Source organism: Rhamphochromis longiceps, linkage group LG2, assembly GCF_057381845.1.
Source record: "Rhamphochromis longiceps isolate RC_006_pf linkage group LG2, R_longiceps_female_GT1.1, whole genome shotgun sequence".
NCBI classification, from domain to species: Eukaryota; Metazoa; Chordata; class Actinopteri; order Cichliformes; family Cichlidae; genus Rhamphochromis; species Rhamphochromis longiceps.
In genome coordinates, this window is record NC_140558.1 from 24434825 (window position 1) to 24458890 (window position 24066).

The following is a 24066-nucleotide window of genomic DNA, read 5'->3' on the forward strand; positions in this document are numbered from 1 at the left end:
CTTTATGGTTTGGTCTCTCCTCAGGTGCCACTATCCCAGCTAACACCAAGCACGGTACCCGCTTTGAAGTCTTCAAAAATGGAACTTTTGTTATTAAAAACATCCAGCTTCAGGATCGAGGACAGTACCTTTGCACAGCCCAGAACAGGTTTGGATCAGATCGGATGGTCATCACCTTAGCTGTCCAAACGGAAGCACCCAAGATTCAACCACCCAAGTCCACAGAGATATCAGTCTACTTAGGAAAAAATGTGTTTCTGGACTGCCTGGCCTCTGGCAAACCACCAGCCCAGATTTCCTGGATTCTCCCAGACAAAACATTTGTTCGTGATGCCGGGACTCTTTCCACTATCCTCTCTCCAATGTCTCTGCTTCAGAATGGGACCCTTCACATTCATTCTGCTAATTTCTCCAGCAAAGGGAACTATAAATGTATCGCAAGCAATGCAGCAGGTGCAGATACAATTACTTATCATCTGCACGTAGCAGCTCTGCCTCCAAGCATAAGCGAAGAAGCACTGGATAATGTGATCATTGCTCCAGGTATGATACAGAAGCAGAGATTTTCCAGTAATTTGAATTCACACAACAAAAAAATATTGTCATCTACATTGAAAGTGTTTTTAAAGACATGGCTGAAACGTTCATAGAATCACAACCCTTCTAAACCAATAAATCTCTATCCAACCAGGCAGAAGTGTCTATCTTCACTGCTCTGTGAAGGGTGAACCACCACCTGCTCTCAAGTGGACGCTCTCAGCAGGTGTCCAAGTCAAACCCTCACAGTTTCTGGGACGCAGGCTGTTTGTCTTCCCAAATGGGACACTGTTCATCAAGAATGTTCTGCCATCTGATGGTGGGAGGTAAGAGATGGCCATTTCTTTTAGACAGTTTCAAAATAATTAAATAATTGTATGTATGAATGCAGCTATCTTGGCTCTACCTATTTTCATAAGTCATATAAATTGTTTTAAATTCCCGTGACATAGGGATTGGCATGCAGTTTTCTTATTTATGTTCCATACAGGATTGTTTAAAATAACATTATTGATCAACCATTAGCAGGTTTTAAAAATCGTGCGTTCCAAGCAGCACAGATTTATGAGTAAATTCCAATACGGTTGTTCTTATGTTCTTCTGTGACAGCTGAGTTGTTTAAAAGATGTCACTAAGCTGTGATCAGTCTCTCACAGGTATGAGTGTTTGGCCAGTAACACTGTGGGAATTGCCAAAAGAACGATCCAGCTGGATGTGAGAGCAGATTCATCTACCTTCTCTCGCCAACCTCCTCCTCCTCTTCCCATTCCTCCAACACACCGGCATGCTACCCCATCCCGTCAACACACCGTCTCAGCTATGTATGGTTCTGCTGTTTACCTCCATTGTCCGGAGTCTACTGACTCCACGAGAGGGACCATCTGGCAACTACCATCCAAAACGATCCTGGATCATCGATACAGGTAACTGAAATGTCCCATTTTGTGAACCAGTACAACACTAACAAAGAGATTACTCAAAATGTTTGGGTTGCCTTTAAACCAGACTGCTTTAATCTCAGTGCCTTTTCTCTCCCCCATCTGCCTCCAGTCCAGAGAGACCAATTAAAGTTTTCCGTAATGGGACCCTAAGGATTCTTCAGTTAACTGAGCTGGATGGTGGAAGTTATCTGTGTGTCTTCCAGCGACCCAATGGAGAGGACATGGAGCTTTTCCAGGTAATAACAAGTCAGAGCAATATGGGGCCAGTTCATTTTGTTGCCAACTCCTTGGAAGCTCATTAGTATCGCTTCCTTGTTGATAACTATTAATGTTCGAAAACACTGTGCCTTCCATTAAAGGTGAGGTCTGTCCTCACTGTTTTGTTTTTTTAATGTGGGCTGAGTAAAGCTAAAGCAGCTGTTGTGTCAGTGATAAATACTAAAAGTGGATTTTCATAACTTTCACCAATATGTAGCTGACTGATAAGAAATATGAACCAAGGTTTGCTGTTATTTACAATAACATACTTTATGCATTTGTTTTATTAGGTTGAGGTGTTAATGACCCCTCCGAAAATCGAACATGTGAGGATGGCACAGACCAGGGTCACTTTTGGGGAAAACTTCCAGGTATGTATCTGTGTGTGATAACTCTAGTATATGCCAAGTCATTGAGTCCATTGTCTCAAGAAAAAGAGTAATTTACTTTACCAAATGGACCATCCCAGCCTTGCCGTAATGGTCTATTTGATTCACTTTTTTTATTGTTTATTTTATTTCATTTTCACTTGCTAAATACGGGACAGATTTGACTGGGGGAAAGAAAGGGGAGAAAGAAAGAGGGAAAGAAAAACAGTGGGGAAGAGGGACGGGGATAAAGGGCAAAAAACAAAAACAAACAAAAAGTAAATCCATTGGGTATCTTTCTTCGCCTTTAGACAATAATTCTGATGGCAAAAGAGCCAAACGGGACAGGCAAAAAGACAAACAACCCCCCCCCCAAAACAAAACAGTAATTTCAGGACGTTTGCCCTGGAAAGAACCCTGAACACTTGATTCCTAAAGTTAAGGCATCTGGTGCTCTGTTATGCTTTGAGTCCTCTTCTCCCATAAGTGTGAAGAGTCGCCGCAAATCTACATCTAAATCATTGTTAGCAACATATAGATGAATATCAGCTAATGTTACATTAATTCTATGGTGGAAAAGTCTAAGGAGACATTCACACAGGATGCATTGCAAATTGCTTTGTAGCTAATTGTTAGTCACTAGCAAACACCTAGATAATACCTGAAATATTTTCCACATTGTAATATGCCAATCACCAGTATCCTCACCTTAAGGTTGAGAAATGTTTAACTCAGGACTGACAACTTCAAGTTGCTAGTGAACTTTGTGAACATCATTGACTTTCTATGGGCTCACCCTATCATTGCTAGTTGCTTCCTGTGTGGGCAGCCCTATTTTATATTTAATTATTAATAATTATTCATGATTATATTCATAATTATGAATAATTATTTATATGTATTATTTCTCTCATAGCAGAATCTATACTAATAAGTATATTAAGACCAACTTTCATGTTGGTCTTAAAACATCTTTGTATAGCAGAGCAACCAATCAATCGATGTCATGAGGTATTTTTGGTTTTTTGAGGCACAATGTGACCTAACAGTTCACTTTACTATGTGCTAGTTTTTCCTTTATATGATTTAGTTCTACTTATAAAACCAATGGAAAGATTATCAAGCTGTTATTGAGCAGGGTCAGGATGGGTTGATGACTCAAACAGCAGACTTCATGTTTCTTTTAACCATGATTCTTCCATAATACATAATTCTTCATACCCAGTTGTATAGATCAGCTGTTTGGATTCATCGGTATACTTGCCTCTCCCCTACCTTCATTCTAGGTGGACTGTGTGGCAACTGGCCTACCCGATCCAGAAGTTTTCTGGAGTCTTCCAGATGGAACAATAATCAACAACGCCCTTCAGTCAGATGATAGCGGCCTTCGTAACCGCCGACATGTTATGTTTGGCAATGGAACTTTACTTCTCCAGCAGATGGGCAAAAAAGATGAGGGTGACTACACTTGTTATGCCAAGAACAAACTGGGAAAAGATGAAAGAAAAGTGAGCGTCAAAGTGGGACCAAATGCTCCGAAAATTAGATTCAAGTCACAATCACTAGTGACGATAAAACTGGGAGAATCAGCCAAACTGAGTTGTGAGGCAACTGGTGAACCTACACCTAGAATCACATGGATCTCACCACAAAAGGATGTCATACCAGCATCATCCGACAAATTTCAGATTATGGATGGTGGAATGTTACTCGTAAAGAAAGTGACACTGTCTAGTGAAGGAATATACACATGTTTGGCACGAAATTCAGCTGGTGATGATGTAAAGAACATAAAAGTTGAAGCTGAGCCCCAGGAACCCTTTATCAATGGTGTGAAAGGGAGGAGTACCACCAAGGTTTTGGGTGTATCGTACCAAACAGCACATCTGCATTGTAGAGTGGAAGGAAAACCCGAACCAAGAGTCTGGTGGGTTACTCCTTATGGCCTCTCACTCCCAGCACCCTACCTCGGAGGTCGCTTTCAAGTCCATCAAAATGGTACCTTGGAGCTGAGGGGGATAAGGAAAACAGATGAAGGGAGGTATATGTGTCTAGCAAAAAACAACATGGGTGAAGCCTCACTTTTGGTTGAATTTGATGTAGCATCATTAGCAGAGAAACCCACTTTTTCTGTTCCCAATATTGAGATCTTACCAATAAAGCCAGATGGAGGGGAACTGATTCTTGAGTGCTCTGCCCGTGGCAAGCCAAACCCAGAGTTTTCATGGATACTACCCAATGGCACATTGTTGATGCCTGGTGCTAGACTCCAGCGGTTCACCCATTATTTAGGCAATGGAACTCTGCGGATCTCTCGACCAGTTCCAGCTGATAAAGGAGTGTATCGGTGCCTAGCAAAAAATGTTGCAGGACAAGCAGAGAAACGTTATGCCCTGGAAGCTGGGAGGAAGCCAGTGATCAGAGGATCTACAGGTATGTTTGTGTTTTTTTATCCAAAATTAATGTAACAGAAATGTCTTTTGTTATGTGTCATTCATATGTGAAAAAGAAAGAAATATATTTGTGTAATGCCCGCTGTCTTTGGACCAAGACCAGTTTTAATTATTTTCCCACTTTTTAATAGCGACTGCAAAATGTGTCTGTTTGACCAAGAGCACTTCCTCTTAACCCTTGGGTGAACCTGGGACCCCAGCGGTCCCCAACCCCCGGGCCATGGACCGGTACCGCGCCGTGAGTCGTTTGGTACCGGGCCACGAGAGTCTCGGGTGTGCAATTTATGGTTTTCAGGGTTTTTATCGTTAACTCGGTTTCCCTGGGTCTTTTCCCGTGTTGTAGTTGTGTCTTATTTTGAAAGAAATATTTACGTGTTACCATAGCAACCAGAGAGTATTAAGGGGCAGAGTTATTATATTTACAAAATCCCACAGTTTTTGTCTTGGTCGTATCATTTATTTTGTTTTATTTATCCACGGCATCTTAAAGTCCGGTCCATGAAAATATTGTCTGACATTAAACCGGTCCGTGGCGCAAAAAAGGTTGGGGACCGCAGGTCTTAAAGGTTTCAGTTGTTTTGGTCTGCACCCAAGTATAATTTTTGTGTTCAGAGGTTCTGCCAAAGAGTCAACGCATGTTTGTGTTATCTCAGTTCTACCGTATCATTGTATTTATTGTGTCTATCATTTTAGCAAGAGATTATCTTACTGTTACAATTTGACTTTTTCCAGGTGGGATGAAGATCACTTATGGCCTCAATCTGAACTTGCCTTGCACTGTGGATGGCTGGCCGCAGGCATCAATCACATGGATCCTGCCCAATGGTGTTGTTTTGGACAAACCTCAAACTATTGGCCGAATATCTTTCTTTCCCAATGGTACGCTCCAGCTCAGGCAGATGGCTACCTTTGACAAAGGAACATACATTTGTAAAGCTTCCAACTCTTTCGGGTCGTCAGCACTATCCTACCCAGTCACTGTGATGGTGTTCCCTCCACAAATCACAAGTACAATGACTTCCATCACCAGAGCGTACAGGGGATCGCCCGTCATGTTAAAGTGTGTCGCAACTGGTATTCCCAAGCCAGACATTTCATGGACATTACCTGGGCGCACCACACTGGCTCCCCACAGCCGGTACACAGTACAGGGAGGAATTCATATGACAGAGGAGGGCAGTCTGGTCATACAGAACCCTGTGCTCATGAACTCTGGTATTTACAAATGCAACGCAAAAAATGCCCTCGGAACAGATTTCAAATCGACGTACTTACAAGTTGTTTGAATTACTTTAACAATCATTTGTACTCAGAATATCTCACAGCAGTGGTCTGGATAGGATTTTTTTCCATTAGGATTTGAATATATCGTCAGTGACGAGGCAGATTTAAAGCTGGTTGACTAATGGCTTCGCTTGAGATTTCACGCACTGCAGTTTGAAAATGAACATTTATTATTTGTGAAGCGTAAATCACGTTTTCTGATTGTTTGTTTGTTTTTTGCAGACGTTTTGTTCAGTATACCTACTGACCCTACAGGTCTTTTGTCCTGTTGCAAGCACATCTTCTCGGCATTACTCCCATAGATGTGATCTCACGTTACCCTTATAACATTATAGTTTATTAAATTTTACTTCCCTAAAAAAATTGTTGCCACTTAACAGCAAGTTCTGTCAGCTGACACACCTTCATGCTTTACTTTCTGTACCCACCATCTGCATACAGTATTGCAGTTTTTTGTTTTTGGCAGATTAAAGTGTTTTTATAAAGATTCAACAGTTCATGGTACAGAAGAGTAGAGCTTACTGCAGACATCTGTAAGTCGTAGCTGTGGAGCGATCTTAAACTGCTTGTTTGCTAAGTACCATACATGATAAGCTTTCAATGTCTCTTTTCTATGAGGATTCAATTACCTCTTATTACTACAGTGTGTTTGAGCAAATAATTTAGTGTATGTATCAATATCATTTATTCATGTTCATAATGGTGGGAAGGAGTAGTTCATAGCTGGTTGTGAACTATTAACAAAATATGTAAGTACATAATTTATAAGTTAGTAATAAAATATCCAGGTTTTTATTGTTTTTTGTTGTTTTTATTGTTCTTTTCTTCTCTGTTTGTTTTTTGTGGGTTTGCATTGTGCGTTGAACTTGCTGCAGATGGTGATTTAAATGCAGAATGACAGAGCCCTTCTTCTATATAACAATATTGCCAGTTTGCAAGCAATTTACTCCTCTATCAAAGACATGCGTTGTGGGAGTCGCCAATCTGTGTGAGATTGATTATAGTCAGTTCAAGTGGGACTTAGTTGTTTGGAGACAGGTTTCATCCCACCAGAAAACCTGTGCAATTACCTTGCAGTCAAAAGTGGTCACACAGAGGTTGCAGGTGTTGCACGCTGATCCTCTTTATGACCATCTGACCACCATTACTACTTGCAGTTAGTGGGCAACCTCCACACATGCCATAGTCCAGCACTGGTTGGTTGTTATTTTTGGAGTCTGTGAAACTCTCTGAGTCCAGGATGAGCAGAGTAGATGTTTATGTCATCCTTGGGTTTGAGCCCAGACCTTCCCCGCCTCATTCTGACCATCAGTCATGTTCATCCCTTGCACTTCATACAGCACATTCAATTTAAATTCAATTCAATTCAATTTTATTTATGAAGCACCAAATCACAACAACAGCTGCTGAAAGGTGCTTTATATTATAAAGTAAAGATACAACAATAATACAAAGAACACAGAGAAAACCCCAACAATCGGAACAATCAGAACAATCAGCAAGTGTGGGCGATGGTGGGAAGAAAGGAAACTCCAGCAGAACCAGGCTCAGGGAGGGACGGTCATCTGCCATGACCAGTTTGGGGGTGAGAGGAGGAAACCAGCACAAAAAGAGCCAGAGACTAATAATAACCATTGATTAAATGCAGGGAGGTGTATAAACATATAATGAGTGAAAAAAGGTGACTGAAGAAGAAACAATCAGTGCATCACAGCAAGCACACAGCAGCCTGCACCTGCTGCAGTGTAACTAAGGGAGGATTCAGGACCACCTGATCCAGCTCTGTGTGCTTTATCAAAAAGGAAAGCCTAATCTTAAAAGCAGGGTGCAACACATGCATCCATATGACCTCTTACTCTTGACAATGGGGCTGGTGTGGCTTCTCACCAACTATGTTTCATGACAAACACACACTCACTTTCACCTTGTTAAAGATGCAGCGCTTGATGACCGGTCATGATGAATGTTTGCTTTAACTTTTATTCTTATTTTTTCTCCCTTTTCCCCTCTTTTTTATAATGTCTTCTCTTTTCTTTTGTCTGTCAGCTCTGGCATTGTTGAACAGCACACGAATAAAATTTACAGTAAAAGAAATTAGAATAAACTGTCACAGAAGAGGAGCCTACACAGAGTTTATAGAGCTCCTTGTGGCAAAGCAAATGTATTTGGCATAATAGTGTATTCAGACCAGGAGAGGATGCCATGATAACAACCTCCACCTCATCAGCTTTTACTTAAAGGCAAGCTCAAGCACCCAGTCTCCTCCAGGTTGTCTGCCTCCTCAGGTTCCTTTATGTTAGTCCTATGAAAGTTATCACTCTCTCTGTTAACGTCTGTGTCTCCTGTTTACCAGTGTCTTCACCAGTTTGTCTGAAGGCCCGTTCTGGAACACTCCCCTCACTTACTGACCTGCTGGGTCACTTTTGTTATGGATTCAAATATTGGGGATGGATACAAGAGGAAAACCAAAATAACAACACTGGTCCGGCCGGGTTGAGTCAAACGATGATTTTAATGTAAACGCGTGGGAGATGGACACCGTACGCAGACAGCATGAGATCTCAAAATGGTGGAGCATTGATCAAACTCTTATAGCCTCTAGTGGCCCCCACCTAATCATAAAAGCCTAAACATTCACATTCTTTCTCTCACACGGCGCCTAGGCTACGACCTTGGCTCCCTGTTTATCTGCTCCTGCTGAGATGGGGCAGAAAACCTCTCCGGTATGTTCTGCTCTCTTCTAGTCAGACAAATAAGGCGATGACTTTCTACGAACAGTATTTCTTATAACTCAGCAGTATAATGCATCATAAAACAATATCATTCATTCACAATAAATCAGCAGTCTAATGTAATGCAAATCAGTTTAACAAATGTAATAGTTATCACCTTCTTCTAATTCAGGAGAATAATGCAAACTAAAACTACATAATAATTTACAATCTTTAATTAGGGGTCTAACATGGCATAGAATAATATTATAATCCCACACTCTCCAATGATCTCTTTACCTGTGGACGAACAAACCAGTGGCCTCCGCTTCTGAAAATAAAGCTTGATTTAGACTTCTGTGGAAAGAAATCTATGTCCTAACTGACATTGTAACCAGAAACTCCTTTAATTTCTACACTGCAACCTTCCACAACATTCAAGTCATCGTGGTAACCGTCGACCAGACGTGTAGTTACATTTCTCGAGGTGCATCAGGTTAAGTCAAAGGATGCAGCGTAGGGTTAAAATGGGATTAGTGTTATGGTGTCATTGATCTGACAGAGAATTATAAAATCACATGTAACTGTCACAGCTCAGAGTAAGCACTGCATTCACACTCACCCTCACTAACTGCGCTGCTCATGAGTGACACGACAAAACTTGAGGACATGGAGGACTGGAGTCCGGCTAAAGGCTGGTTGTGCCACCTAAAGACACATATAGGACAATAATGGTATGTGTAACAAAGCTTCAAGTTTGAACTTAATTTGATGCCATAGATGTGGAAACTGAGGCTGAAATTTCAAAGCTGCAGAGGACAGAATTTCACATGTATTAACTGTTATTTTCCTTCTTTTTTTTCCTCCTGAAGTTTTAGTGAGAGAGGAAAACAACTTAGACTGAGTAATCATAAAAAGTCATCTATGGATAACTACATGTTATTTTTGTAACACTGGGGTATTATTTTGTTTGTATACGTGTATCCAAATGTGTGCTATATTTCACTGGGCTCACTAGAATGTGAATGTCCCACTGAGCATCGCTTTCAGACAAACAGGCCTTTTTCTGAGGATGAAGGGGAGCTTTGTCAGACAGAAACGTTGGGATTGTTTGACACTGGGAGTGACTTTTTTTTTTTTGCGTGTGTGCGTGTGCGTGTAAGAAAAGGATTATGTTTGTCTCTTTGAGAGAGAGAAAATGTGCACGTCTGTGAGGAAGAGACTGCGTCTGTGTCTTAACGGATTTGTTCAAACAGAGAGTGGCACGCCTGTTTGTCTGTGCAAGAAAAACAAGTGTTTGGTGATTCTGTCTGCATTTCAGTCTGATATCAGCAAACAGTGAGTGTGCATACACGTGAACAAGGCTGCGTGTTTCTCAGCTGTCACTTCTGCTGCGTTGAGTCAAGATGGAAACACAGCAGCTCAAACGTGCTGCAGCTTCTTGTACAGCATCGTTTCAGACGGTGAGTGAAACAGACTCTGTCTCTTCCTTCTGTTTCTTCGTTTCAAAGCATCAGCTGTTATGCATCAGACTTTTTTTTTATCTCAACTGCAACAAAAATAACTAAACTTTAAAATAATAATAATAATAATCCAGGAGACTGGGAGCTGAGGAAAACTTGTGCTGTGGACTGTGGCATGACTGGTTGGTCTACAACTTTGGTCCATGAAATGCTGTAAAATCTCCAGGATGATCGTTGCATTGACTTTGGACTCGATAAAACACAGTGGATGACAGCGGCTGGTGTGGCACCTCAAATTATCAGAGACTGCAGACACGTGACGACAGGTTTCAAACACCTTCTAAATTTCTAAATGAAATGCAAAGTTACTTTTCATGTGAAAAGAGGACCCTGGACCACTGAACAACAGTTCAGCTTATTCCCTGTAAGATGTTACTGATGTCGCTGTTTCAAGAGGGCTTTGTTTTAGGAATTTGCTGAAGAAATCTGTGCACGGTGGCTCTTGATGCACTGACACCAGCCTCTGTCCACTCCCTGTGAAGCTCTCCAAAGTTCTTGAAACACCTTGACTCGACAATCCTGTGCTGCGGTCATCTTTGTTTCTTTTGCATCTTTTCCAACCCTGATTTTCCCTTCCTGCCAACTTTCAGTTCATATTCTTCAATTTAGCACTCTGTGAACAGCCAGTCCTGTCAGCAGTTACCTTCTGTGGCTAACTCCTCATGGAGTGTACTGACTGTCACCATCTGTGGCTGTGTTAACATGAATTGGAGTGCCTTAGAGAATCGCCTCATGACAATCTCATGTTGTGACAGCCTTCATTAGCATTAAGCTGTTTCACTCGCAGACAGAAAACTTTATGTTATCTTAAAACGGTTGTTCTCTGTATTGCTCTTTCTTTTTGTTCACTTAAATCGAGCGAGGAATCTGGGAACACTGCAATCCTTTGCATTATGAACTTCTTGGTTTATGGAATGTGACAGTGTGACAAGCCGATCAGCTCATGTGACGACAGACAGTGTGAGAAAATCTTTCACTTTCTTTCTCTGTTACACCCTGAAAGGAAATGCTTGAATTATAGAAAAACCTTCTGTTTACTTCAGTACTTTAAGTGCATCACATTTTAAACTGTAATCTTTATACTATCTTGAATCTAGAAGGAAGTAATTATGACTAATGACAGTGGATGAAAAACAAGCTAATAGAGAGTTCTGCTCATGAACTGTAAACACAAGGTGAACGTAAAGAGATGAACTGTTGACCATGACAAAGCCCTGTGGCCCTGGTGTAATTTATATTAACTTCCAATCCTAGTATTACAATATGATTACGTTATAAATAAATAATATCACAATAATTAGGTTTGACTATGACTAAATAGTGTTTCTAGTGATGTGTAGGTGCCCTGCTTGGCATGAGTCTTTTTTCACATGTCTTTATAACAGTTTGGGTATTTTTTAGGTACTCGACAGATTTCAGAAAGAAGAGATAAAATTAGAAGTCTGGAGGTGAGATTGCTCTTTGGGTCTGGTAACATGAGCTGGCTGAATTTAGGCTATCAGCTGATTATATTTAATGGCCTTTGTGGCAGCAATGTTACAATGTTTTGTGGTTATAATGATGCAGTTCAGTAAATTTAAATTTAAATATCCTATGTTTCTATAATATGGTGCATTAGTCATTACCTCTCAGGGCTGCCGCTCCCCAAGCCTGGTTCTGAGGTTTCTTCCTTTTAAAGGAGTTTTCCCTCCCACTGTCACCAAAGCGCTTGTTCACAGGGGGTCATCTGATTGTTGGGGTTTTCTCTGTATTACTGTAGGGTCTTACATTGCAATATAAAGCACCATGAGGCAAGTGCTCATTTACAACTTTTTAAACTGCATTTCATTGAATTGTCAATTATTTTTATTATTCATAAATTATTATTATTATTATTATTATTAGTCAATTGATTTTTTTTTTTTATTGTATTCTTCTCCCTTTAAGGCCACAGTCAGCTGCTGAAAGGAGCATCGTTGGTATTGTTGCCTCCCTCGTCTCCTCCTTCTTTTCTCCTTTCCCCTCCCTTCTCCCGTCTATCAATCCTCTTCTCGACACACGCACCCCGATTTCCGCATCGCCTCCTCCGGTATAATGACCAACGATAGCCCGGAGGAGGAGACCCGAGCTCCGGGCGGCGGAGGAGGTGGTTGTGGAAGAGCAATCGGTAGAAAACACCGAGCGGATGACAATGTGACGATCCTAACATCATCCATGGATTTACACAGAGCCAGCCGGAGCCGAGCCAGCAGCAGCAGCAACGATGCCGCCCCGAGCATCACGTCCTCCGTGGATCTGAGCACCTCCTCCCTGGAGCTGAGCATCCAGACGCGGATCTTTAAGATCATCGTCATCGGGGACTCCAACGTGGGGAAGACCTGCCTCACCTTCCGCTTCACGGGGGGCAGCTTCCCCGATAAGACCGAGGCCACCATCGGCGTGGATTTCAGGGAGAAGGTGGTGGAGATCGAAGGGGAGACTATCAAGGTAACAGGCAGCAGAGGAGCTGGATGCTGATCAGTGGTGTTCCCTCACTCCTACACCCTTCCTCCTCCTCTCGGCTGAGCTGATCAGCTGCCAGTGGACACAAATGGGGCCGTTTCTTTCATTTTATCCTCACACTCTCAAAGGATGGGCAACATTTTAGAATATCTCTGGAGAAATGTAACATTTAAAAAAACATATTTTTAGTACATTCTAAAGAACTACAACTCCCTTTTTTCTTTGCCGCCACATGCTCTGTAGTCAGTAACAGGCCACAGGAAGATAAAGGTAGCCTCTAATGAATTCTATTGTATGGCTCAGTAGGCTTTTTGTGGATTTCGAGTTTGAAACATAAACAGAAATGAATATATTTTTACAAATCTGACTATGAATGCAACATTTCTTAAGAGAATATTAAAACTCTAAATGAAAAACAAAACATCAAAATCTGACTGTGGTGCTGCAGAATCTATAAATATGCGCTTGTCCACCTTCAGCACGTGCAAGCCATTCATTTACATGTATAATATAAAGCAGGTCTACAAGGTGATTGCAACAATTAAGCTGTTCAATCAACAAAAATAACCACATTCCCGTGTTTGCACGTGTGAGGCAAGCCCCTTAGCTGGGCTGTTATTGTAGTCACAAAGTAAAGACAGCAGCATCGTAAATGTAGGCCACACTGTCATGTGCCCTGATTGTGAAATTAAAATGTAATGACTTTGAAGATCATTTCTGGAGCAATGCGTACTGGCAGACGTAACAAAACCAACATCAGACCACAGTGTAAAAACAGGTTCAAGATTTTAGCATGAATATGAAAGGTTAATAATTTGCTTACTCATCTGGTTCGTCGTTTCTTTAACTGTGATTCCTGACTCACACCTTGGCTGGTCACTCAGACCAGACGCTGTGATGTCAGTGAAGCTTACCTTTGTGTGCTCCCCTCCCTGCTTTCTCTCAGTGGATTATTCTGTGTGCATACTCCAGGTTCCCCCAGTGCTGACTCACAAACACAGTTGCACAGTCGCATTACGTAGTATTAGGTCATTGTATCTGAATCATCCAAATGCTCCCCAGACACACCTGCCACACTGTACAGTCATTGTTGTGAGACTGTGAAAATATCTGCTTTCTTGTTGCTGCTCTCTGAGCTGGTTACTGCTGGTGGAGTACATGGAAATGGGACATTAAATTAAGATTAATCCTCATTGGTAATTAACTCCATTTGCATAAGCAGCTGTAAGAGGAGACAGCTATGACTCCCCCTAAAGATGGATCTATATGTCTTTAAAATACTTAAAGAGTGATCAAAACAGGCCCATCTATTGTTTTGTTTTTACATTCATTTTTCTGTTCAACTGGTAATCCCACTGATATTGACGAGCTCTATTTCAACAGAGACCTTGTCAAGATGGCAGCAGTTTCTGATTGGATAATTCAAAGACAGGAAGCTGCCAACATTTATCTTAAAGAAGATGCTGTAAAGAGAATTTGCCCTTCAGTGAGCCCCCCACAAGTTTGCCTTCAGCACCAGAGCCAAGATGTCAATGTAAAATCCTGCCTTTTTATGTAAAAGTGAACTCTTCCATTGCTGAAGTAAAAACTAGGCCATTCTGTAGAAGTGGGGAAAAAATGTTGTCATACAAGTCAAAATTTCACTTGTACCTTTGATATAAGAGACTAATATATCATTAAAATTCAGAGGATTAAGTACAGAGGGATTAAACTGTGCAGCTCCCATGCTTTCTATTCCTCTGGCTGGTAAATATAAGTAAAATACAAATTTACAACTTCAAACGGCATAAACCTGCGTAGGACTATAAAAAGAAAAGCAGACTGATGTGTCAAAATAATGTCATTGATTCTCACGAGGGCATGAGATAACCTGAAAAAATATGTTTCGTAGCTTTTGACGCTTATTTCAAATTGATGAAAACAATGCTATTTACATATTCAGCGTTTCTTTTTAAACTGACGTTCCCTCTGAGTGCATACATAATGCCGTATCTCTTATATTCACTTTCATAATGTCCATTTGTAATCAGTTTAAATAGGATGCAATTTTCTCAACTTATCAAATCAAGAGGGCCACGCGTTCGAAACGCTGAGCTTTGATGTTATGGTTGGCTCTGATGCAGTGTTCTGCCTCTAATGATAAATAGCTGCGCTAGTCCTTTCAAATGGTAATAGCAGATAATTCTCTGGCCCTTTTTACACTGCAGGCCTGTGCTAAGTGTTGGGAGAACTCCCTGCTGATATACAAAGTGCTACTGATCAGACAGAAAAAAAACAAAACCGTTTTTGTGCATTAGTGAAAATAAATTCTGACCTCCGATTCATCCTAATGGCCTTAGTAAGGCTAAATCTGAAATCAGTAATTATTAAAAATTACTTCATTAAGCAGTGGTATGGTACAGTGCTGGGGCTAAATACTTCTCTTTTGCTCCCCTGTTGACTGGGGGTAGTGAACAACATTCTAAACATTTGATGAACTTGGCTAACTAGCTTGAATACCCTAATTTTGTTTGAAAACATAATATGTTAAAGAACACTTAATGATTTGATCAATTCTCTTTTGAAGCCTCAAATTTGGTATATTGGCAGCAGATATTTTATATTTTTGAAATCTATCATAATCATTTTGTTTATGATATTCTAGTTCTAGCTGGAACTAGAATAGTTTTCTGCTAATGCTAGCACTAACATAGCATTCTAGCTAGTCTAGCTAGCTCACATGGTTAGAAAGGTAAAGGATGCTAATTTTGGTAAAAGTTTAAAATGAATAGAAGAAATAAAGAAATAAACAAACTGGAAAAATAAAGAGCTGACTCATTGGAGTGTCTTTAAGTACAAACGTAGTACAAAAGTTAGACATAGCTACTGTGACTTCATGTTGTTGTTTGCTGTCTCATTGTTTGCAGTCTCATTTTAAAGCCTTGAGCATTTTCAAACAAAACCAAGGTGGGTCTTACTACGAAAATGCGTGCTCATTTATTCCTGCATACCTCAGGTAATACTCCACTTTGAAGGATAGTATGAACAGGATTTACAAAACAGACTTCATTTTTTATTCAATATGACTCAAACAAGTCACTGAGCCCATAAAGTCTTCAAGATAGTGTTTACAGAAAGCTGTTTTCTGTAGACGTCTATAGGTCTAGGTAATAGTGGGTGAAGTCTTGCATTTTAACATATATACACTTATTATGGAAAAGTAATTGCGCTAAAGAGAATAAAACCATATTTTGTACTTAATTATGTAATTATGCTTATGTCTGCTGTAAAGCTGGACATTTAAATCTAGTCTTGACACACCTGTGGAGCCAGCAGGAAGTGTTTGTTTTGATGAAATGCAGATTCTGGGCTTTTCGAGTTTTGTTTTTCAAGGCCCAGAGATTGACACTTGCTTCTAACCCACATTACATTATTTTAGGATACATACTGTAGATATTGGCTGAACCTGCTGTTAATGATCAAGCAGAAAAACGCACTGTACTGTAGAACCATGCTCTCCTGAGACCCTGTAGCTAGGAATATATTTGCACTGTTTCCTGCTCACGTGGCAATGTTCTGATTTGCAAAGTTGCAAGCTTAGACAACTCATTGCAGCCTAATTCATATTCATTGTTATTTCATTTGTACAATTTTATCTCAAGTAATTGTATGCAACAAAAAAGCTGTTGCTGTTACTTCTGATATTAAAATTGTCTTATATTTCATGATCTGCTGGATATTCTAAGAGAATACCATTTATATTTTCCACTTCTGTCAGTGCTGTCTCTATGTGTAATGATCGGTTGTCTCTGTAATTTGTATATAAACCTAAGTCGTCTGTCTCTACAGGTGCAGGTATGGGACACAGCAGGCCAGGAGCGCTTTCGTAAATCCATGGTGGAGCACTACTACCGCAATGTTCATGCTGTGGTCTTTGTATATGATGTTACCAAGATGGCTTCCTTCCGCAACCTACAGACTTGGATAGAGGTTGGCATTACATTGTAAAAATCACTTGTCAGTGAACAACAGAGGAGGCTGACTTACAGCCGCTATGTAATGATCCCCCTTTGGTACCATAAGGACTCTGAGCATTGTTCAGTGTTCCCTCCTACCCCCAAGACTGTTTATTAGTCACCGTTTGACACTGTGCTGTTTCCATCACCAGATGTGGTTTGGTGCTGTCAGAGTCTGGTGCTGTTTGGACTCTGGAGTTTGACGACACAGGAGGCAGATGAATCCAAAAATGCGTACTTTTACCAGCCATTCACCAAATCTGAAAAGGGAAGAAGGAAAAAAACAAATGGGAAAGTCAAATCATGTGCAGTCAGATTTTCTACACAGCAGTTCTCTTTCTCTGAGTCTAAGTCTCAACTATTAATAACAATCAAGACTTGAACCAAGACATAAGTTGTAAAACTGAAATGCAACTACAGTCATCTGAAAGTAAACACAAGAATCAGTGATAACGTCACTAGAGATGGTCATCCAACCAATATCGCATTTTTAAGACCAATATTTGATGATTTCAAAAGCCAGTATTCCATATGTCGGCCAATATTTTTCCCTCTTGACAATAAGTTGCAGAGCGCCCTCTAGTGGACAAACTATATACAATGTCAACACTCAACATGGTGGAAGGGTGTTTCTCCCTTCTCTTCTTTTTTCAGGTTTCCCTTAATTACCCATTATAAACAGTGCTTACTCAATGTGCACTACCACTGATTACACTGCACCTTAAATTGCACCTTACAGCTTATATATGTTTGTATCTTTTCTCTTTATTATTAGTAATTTTAATGTAAAAATCTACACAGCAAAATCTCCAGTGTTAAATTAACACTGGAGAGGGTATATATGGGTCCACACCTCTGAGTGTTAAATACAACACTGTTGAGTGTTAAATTAACACTTTTGACAGTGTTATATGTTTAAAAGTAACCTAGTCAGTTTTGAAGATTAACAATGGCTAACACTGAGCAGTGCTGATTTTCTAACACTGGAAAATAACTCAAAATGTTAGAAATATTCCAGTGTTAGAAAATCAGCACTGCTCAGTGTTAGCCATTGTTAATCTTCAAACCTGACTAAGTTACTTTTAAACATATAACACTGTCAAAAGTGTTAATTTAACACTCAACAGTGTTGTATTTAATACTCAGAGGTGTGGACTCATATAGACACTCTCCAGTGTTAATTTAACACTGGAGATTTTGCTGTGTGAAACCATAAAGCTGCACTTTCTTTTTGCCTTATAGTCTGGGGAGATCTGAAACAGTAGTAACAGTGACAATACAGCTCTATGTTTACATGTGTGACAATGTTACAACTGCTGTTGTTATACACACTGGCCAAAATCCTTTCAATGTGTAACAGCAAACTGACACTGCTATAATAATGTTCATTATTTGCACTACTGACAATGTGGCCCCTACTACCCCCGAACAAGGACAGTAAAATGAACCTAAGCTCCTGTTTAAGCTCATTTTGACTAGCATTTGCAGCCCTTTAAAGACTAATGTGGCAGTGGCATGGCGGCACTGCAAGTGTAAAATTCACACAAGTAGAGTAATTTTGTGGGATGTTGTAAAGACAAAGACATTTCTAAGTGTTAATACAAGCTCTGTTTAGCTCTGTGTCTCACTGGCACAGCTTCCAGGGTCTCCTCTCAGTGAAAGTGAGTCATGGTTAATGTGCAGTAACCTGTTTTCCTGCCACAGCAATTTGTTGGAATGTCTAAAATGGAAATAATTTATAGCCAACACTCCCTTTTTAATTTAGTGTAGTTCTGTCAGCATTTGCTAGAAAAAAAATTGTGGGTTTTTTTTTTATACACGATATTTATATCAGTGGTTTTGCATAACAGATGCTTTCCAGCTTGTTGTTATCCCTTCAGTACAGCTCACTGTGAAGTCCTGATATTCTAAGTATTATCAGTAGATATACTGTGGGTAATTTTTAGCAGCAGTAAAATAATTTGTAAATTATATATAATGTAATATCTTATTCAATATAATTTAATATATAAGGTTTTTTAATTACACGTGATTATTTATATATTATTCTATAGTGTCATTTATTTACACTGAATGGTGGGAACGGGGACTTCTCGCACATCCTGGCACCAGTGCGATGACATGGATGTATTTTAAATGTGAAAAAGTCCTTCTTTTGTTTTCACAGCCAAGAGACCAAATGTCTATGTTGTACTCTACATGGTTTTACAGACACACAGCCAAAGTTTATAAAGCGATATGCTTTTCACTTTCCAGGAGTGCAATGGTCATCGGGTGTCGGCATCAGTACCTCGAGTCCTGGTGGGGAACAAGTGCGACCTTGTGGACCAAATACAGGTTTGTGTGCACCGCCGAGGATCGCAGCGTGACTTCAGGGTTTATTCATCATCCACTTAACAACCGATCACTTGTGCTTTCCCAGGTGCCCTCCAACATGGCGCTGAAGTTCGCCGACGCCCACAACATGCTGCTATTCGAGACGTCGGCAAAGGACCCGAGAGAAAGTCAGAACGTCAACTCGATCTTTATGTCCTTGGCCTGCCGTCTGAAGGCTCAGAAGTCTCTGCTCTACAGAGACGTGGAGAGAGAGGATGGGCGAGTGCGACTCACACAAGAGACTGAGACAAAGAGTACTTGTCCTTGTTGAGGAAAAGGAGGAGCGGGAGGAATAATGGAAGGGAGGAGAGAAGAGTTTCTCTACATTTGAAGAAGGAAGAGGAAAAGGGATGATAGGGCGAAAGACAAGAGTCGTTTAAATTTGTAGTTTAGGAGAAGGATGGGGGTGTTAAAGCTGACACTACGAGGTGGACGGTAGAGGGGCTTAAAGCTTGTGCAAAGGACTGAAAAATCACCAACATCCTGGGAGTGATGCATCTGTTAACAATTCAGAAATAAGATGAAGCTGCCTTTTCAACTACAGTATAGTTTAGAAATTCTTCCACTTATTTGCACATATATACACAATCTGAGTAATCTGAAACCAGCCCTAGCTCGGTGTTTTCCAAGGTCATTATTAACCGCAGCAGCTTATTTTACTGGCGGTTTTTTGCTGTCAGAGCTTCATATTTGTCACATTTCACCCTTGTTGTGATTGCACCAATTCTACCGCCTTAAAAGCTAAACAGCTGGCTCTAAATTAGTTTTAATGACCCGAGGCAAAAACAGCAAAGATGTTTCAAGGATTTGAAAAAGCATTCAACAGATTCTTCTTTTGTTGAGAAATATTAGACTTTTATCGTCTCCCCCCTCCTTACATTTATGTTGCCTGATATCAAAAGCCCTCAAATGAAGGACTTAAAATCATTGTGAGATTTAAATGAATGGAGAAAATGACAGATTGCAGGATCTACAGAGGAAGACCTGACGAGAAGGTTTCCTGCAAATGGGCCATTTATAGGTTGCCAGAGAGCATGTCAGCTATTGATTTAGAAGCTGTGAGATCCTTTTACCCTTATGCAGGTGAAAGGTACTCTCCTACAAAGGGGAGGCAAGACTCTTGTTTCTCATCCACTCCTCATGTAAATGTATCTTCTCCATGTTGTCCCAGTGGCCTAAGCCAGCTTTGCCACTGGATGTAAATTCAAAAACATCAAGTCTTTAAAATAGCTGCCCGGCTCTCTCCTGTTATGCAGCATCAATGCTCTAATAGGTATTTTTCAAGCTAGAGGCCTTCTAGCTGCCTTAGATGAAGCTTCACTGCCTCCAGTCTCTGAAAATGCAGGAGAGAAAACTGTGAACCCTGTGTAGGTGATGGAGAGGCCTTTGTGCTGCTGAACCCTTAAGCCTGGATTATTCGAGTCACTGGTGAAACTGGCAGCGTGAGACACTGTAGAAAGCCATATTTAATATTTCCTGCACACAGAGAGGCAGCTTGCTTTGCACCGAGGAAGCTCCCATGTAGGCTGTGGGTGAAGGAACACACTGTACATAAATCAGTGTTTAAGCAATGAAGCCTCTGTGTCACAAGAAACCATCCAACATCCCAACTGTGATGTATGTCAGTTTGATATAGTAGCACACTTAGCATATTTTACCACTGTAGCCTACTCTTGTGTGATTCTATTAATGTATCTGGATGCCATATGTAGAAAAATCAGATCAGCGAGCATTTAAGAGCGGCGTTCCCTCCAAGCTGCCAGTCTGATGTCCTGATTAAATTATTCACAGACTGAATCTGAACACTGTGCAAATCCAGAGAGCTTCTGCCTGAGGTGTGCCATGTTTTGGTGATCTTTCATACAGATTTTACGAACGGTGCAAAAGTCTTCAGCCACAAATAGTTATAAAATAGTCCTAGTCATTTCATAGCAATAAAATAAAGTGCTATTTCAGCATGGTGTGCAGTCTGCCCTTAAAAAATATGAGGCAAATGGATGAATAGAGGACAGGAGAAGTGGCAGGCCTTAAAAGCTCTACAGCAGATATCTGAAAGTCATTTGCTTAAGAAATAGGCAAAATCGACCAAAGACCCAACACAGGATTTTCAGTTGATCCACTGACTGTTTGCCAAAGCCTCATCAGAAATGGTTTCAGTGGAAAGGCAGCTGTCAAGAAGCTTCCTAAAGAAAGGAAACAGGGACTAAAATGTGCCAAATTACACAAAAGCTGTAATAAAAATCAGTAGAGACAGGTCTTATTGACCAATGAATCCAAATGTAACATTTCTGTCAGCAGGCACAGCGGAGGCCAGGAGAAATGGGCCCACCGTGCAAGACCATCTGGAAAACGCTGCTTGGCAACTGACCTTTTCATGTTTGAGCATGACAATGATCCAAACACACTGTCAATGCCATAAAATTAGAAATGATTAGAAAAACACACAGTCGTGGATTGGCCTCCCCAGAGCCCAGACTTCAACATTCCTGAAGCAGTGTGGGATCATCTTAGTTAATGTATTTCCGTGTATGTGTGCACCTTTCAAGAAATTGCTACACCCATATTCCTACCAAAATATAAAAAAATGAGGGCCGGCTCAAGACTTTTGCACAGTTCTAACAGCAGGATCGAACAGCTGTCACAAGTGAATCAAATGACATTACTGTAAAACATCAGGAAGAGCTCTGTTCATTCTCCTTATATGGGCTAATCTGTGACTTCTTTTGTTTGTTTGTTTATTTGTTTTTAATCTCCATAAATGGCATCCACAGGTGCGCCTCAGCCACAGCTGGGGAAACCACTACGTTCAGGATTGATGGAGCGGTATCCCAGGACATAAAATGTAAAATGAATTGTTCACCCTTTAAATTTTAATACATTAACATCGACAGCTTTGTCCATCAGTGGGTTTGACTGTCAATTGGATTGACTGAACTAGACTAATGAGCAGAAAAACACATTGTGGAAAAAAGAAAAATGTGTCTGCATTTCTGTTAGCAGATTTACTAACATGGTTTCAAATGAATAGAAAAGGAAATGAAGCTATAGTTAGGTTGTTTTCACTGTCATCAACCAAACATATATATCACTGTTTATGAAATTATTCAGCAGTTTATGTCATTTACTAGAAAATGTAACATCGCTTAACAAACGTGCAGATTTAACCATTTAAAACTGCAAAATGTGCATTTTTCCAGGTCGAAGAGTTGCAAATATATGCTTGCGTTCCCTTTTCTCTATATCTCCAGTGTGTTTTCTAATATATTTGTACTTTTTTGCAGTTGATTTGTGTCATTTGTAATAACCCATGTTTGCTCTTGAAGGGTTGCCTTTGCATTTTGATATTTAGTCTGGTATTATTGTTTATCTGCAAAACGTCTGTATGTGGAAAATAATAAATATCGAATTCACTTTGAAGCATATATCATTCATATATATCCATAAGAACACACAAACATCGATGGACAGCTTGAACAAGCCAAAATTAAACAAGTTAGTTTATCATCACAGTTCATTATTTGATTTACTGTTTTAAGTGAATTAGGTTCTTTTTTTTTCTTTTTTTTTTAGAAAACATGTTTTTGTTATCTTTTAAATCCTTAAGAAGCTGTATTAGCTTTAGCATCATGGTCAAATGAATGTGGTCTTTCTTCGCTTAAGAACTAAAGTAAAGTTAGCTGCAGTCCTACAGAGTATCAGGATATTGGTTTTATACATTACCTACTTGCAGTGCTAACACAACTTAGCCTGTGGTAGCTTAAATCAAAGCGCTAGCTTATTTGCTAGCTAGCCAGCTCATTATTAGCTAAACTCTCACTAATTTAGAGAATATTTTAATGATTTTTTAATATTTAGGATTTCTCTGGTTTTATACAATAATACAAATTGTTATTTCGCTTTATTATCTAAAACAGCATTTGTCTTTGGTACTATCTACTATCTACAGCAGTGGTCCCCAACCTTTTTTGGGCCATGGACGGTTTGTGTCCGACAATATTTTCACGGACTGGTCTTTAAGGTGTCACGGATAAATACAACAAAATAAAACCAGTGCCGGTGTTGTGCCAAAAAGTGATTGCCTGCCAAAAACTGATTTCCAATGTTTCCGTGTGTTTTTTATGTGTAATATCGTTATGTATGTTGCTAAATAGACTTTGGTGAATGGGTATTACAAATGGGTTGTATATAAAATTTAAAAATTACCTGTTTCTCAAGTATCTTTGTAACTGTGTTATTGTACTTACATTATAATCAATCAGCTCCCTTTTGTCCACTTAAAATATCTTTACAGAACTATTTTTGCCTTTGTTGCAATTTCAGCTGTCCTCTTGGCCAGATTACGCTTAAAAGAGAATATTTTAAAGTCAACAATAATTTTTTTAACTGCATAAATAAAGCATACATAAAGGCCACTGCCAAAAACTGATTGCGGCTTCTACCTTGCTACAGGAATGTTGTTTGTTGCTCAAGATGATGTGATATCATTTATGAGGGATACATTTGACATATGTTTCACATATTATAGACCAACAAGTTATTTATAGCAGTTTAAATACAAGCAATCAGTTTTTGGCAAATACCAGAAATCAGTTTTTAACAGACAATCACTTTTTGGCACAACACCGGTACCAAAAACACACGCAAAAAGGCCCAGGGAAACTGAGTTAACAATAATAAACGATAAAAACCCTGAAAACCATAAATTTCACACCTGAGCCTCAACTCCTGCTGCCGGGTAACAAACAACTCCGGTCCGTGACCCGGGGGATGGGAACTGCTGATCTACAGCATCTTTGACTGACACAAGGTCAAATCAGACCTGGGGACTCAAATCCATGTTTCTTCCATCTGTTCTTCTGTCATTCTACATAGTGTGGAGGCTAAAGCCTATCCCAGTTGCAACAGGGCAAGAGGAGAGGTACACCCTGGACAGGGCTAATTCAATTTCTTTACACCCACTGGAGCTCAGTGTAAGTTAATAGAAGTCAGCGTTCCTTGTTTGATGACTCTTCAGATGGATGTTGCTGACAGGGATTCGAATGCAATGCACCCCATTTAATCAATACTACAAAAACGTCAGACTAAAACCGAGAATAATGAATCGCTCTTTTTGAAAAAGCCTGCCTGAAGAGTCATGTT

The 24066-nt window shown here is 40.1% G+C and overlaps 2 protein-coding genes across 2 annotated transcripts in view; both read left to right on the top strand.

Moving 5' to 3' along the window:
- Window positions 1-6624, top strand: part of LOC146677221 (matrix-remodeling-associated protein 5) — a 29512-nt gene extending 22888 nt beyond the window's left edge. Inside the window, exons 11-17 of the mRNA XM_085419447.1 lie at window positions 25-543; window positions 692-863; window positions 1194-1460; window positions 1588-1714; window positions 2027-2107; window positions 3391-4537; window positions 5290-6624. Coding sequence (XP_085275573.1) covers window positions 25-543; window positions 692-863; window positions 1194-1460; window positions 1588-1714; window positions 2027-2107; window positions 3391-4537; window positions 5290-5843 — 2867 coding nt within the window. The 3' untranslated portion in view covers window positions 5844-6624. The remainder of the gene's footprint in view (window positions 1-24; window positions 544-691; window positions 864-1193; window positions 1461-1587; window positions 1715-2026; window positions 2108-3390; window positions 4538-5289) is intronic.
- Window positions 6625-12089: 5465 nt separating this feature from the next.
- rab33a (RAB33A, member RAS oncogene family) lies at window positions 12090-19341 on the top strand. The gene is made up of 4 exons (XM_085419454.1): window positions 12090-12541; window positions 16385-16525; window positions 18808-18888; window positions 18974-19341. The coding sequence occupies exons 1-4, from the start codon at window positions 12149-12151 to the stop codon at window positions 19196-19198; spliced, it is 840 nt and encodes a 279-aa protein (XP_085275580.1). The 5' UTR covers window positions 12090-12148; the 3' UTR covers window positions 19199-19341.
- Window positions 19342-24066: the final 4725 nt, after the last annotated feature.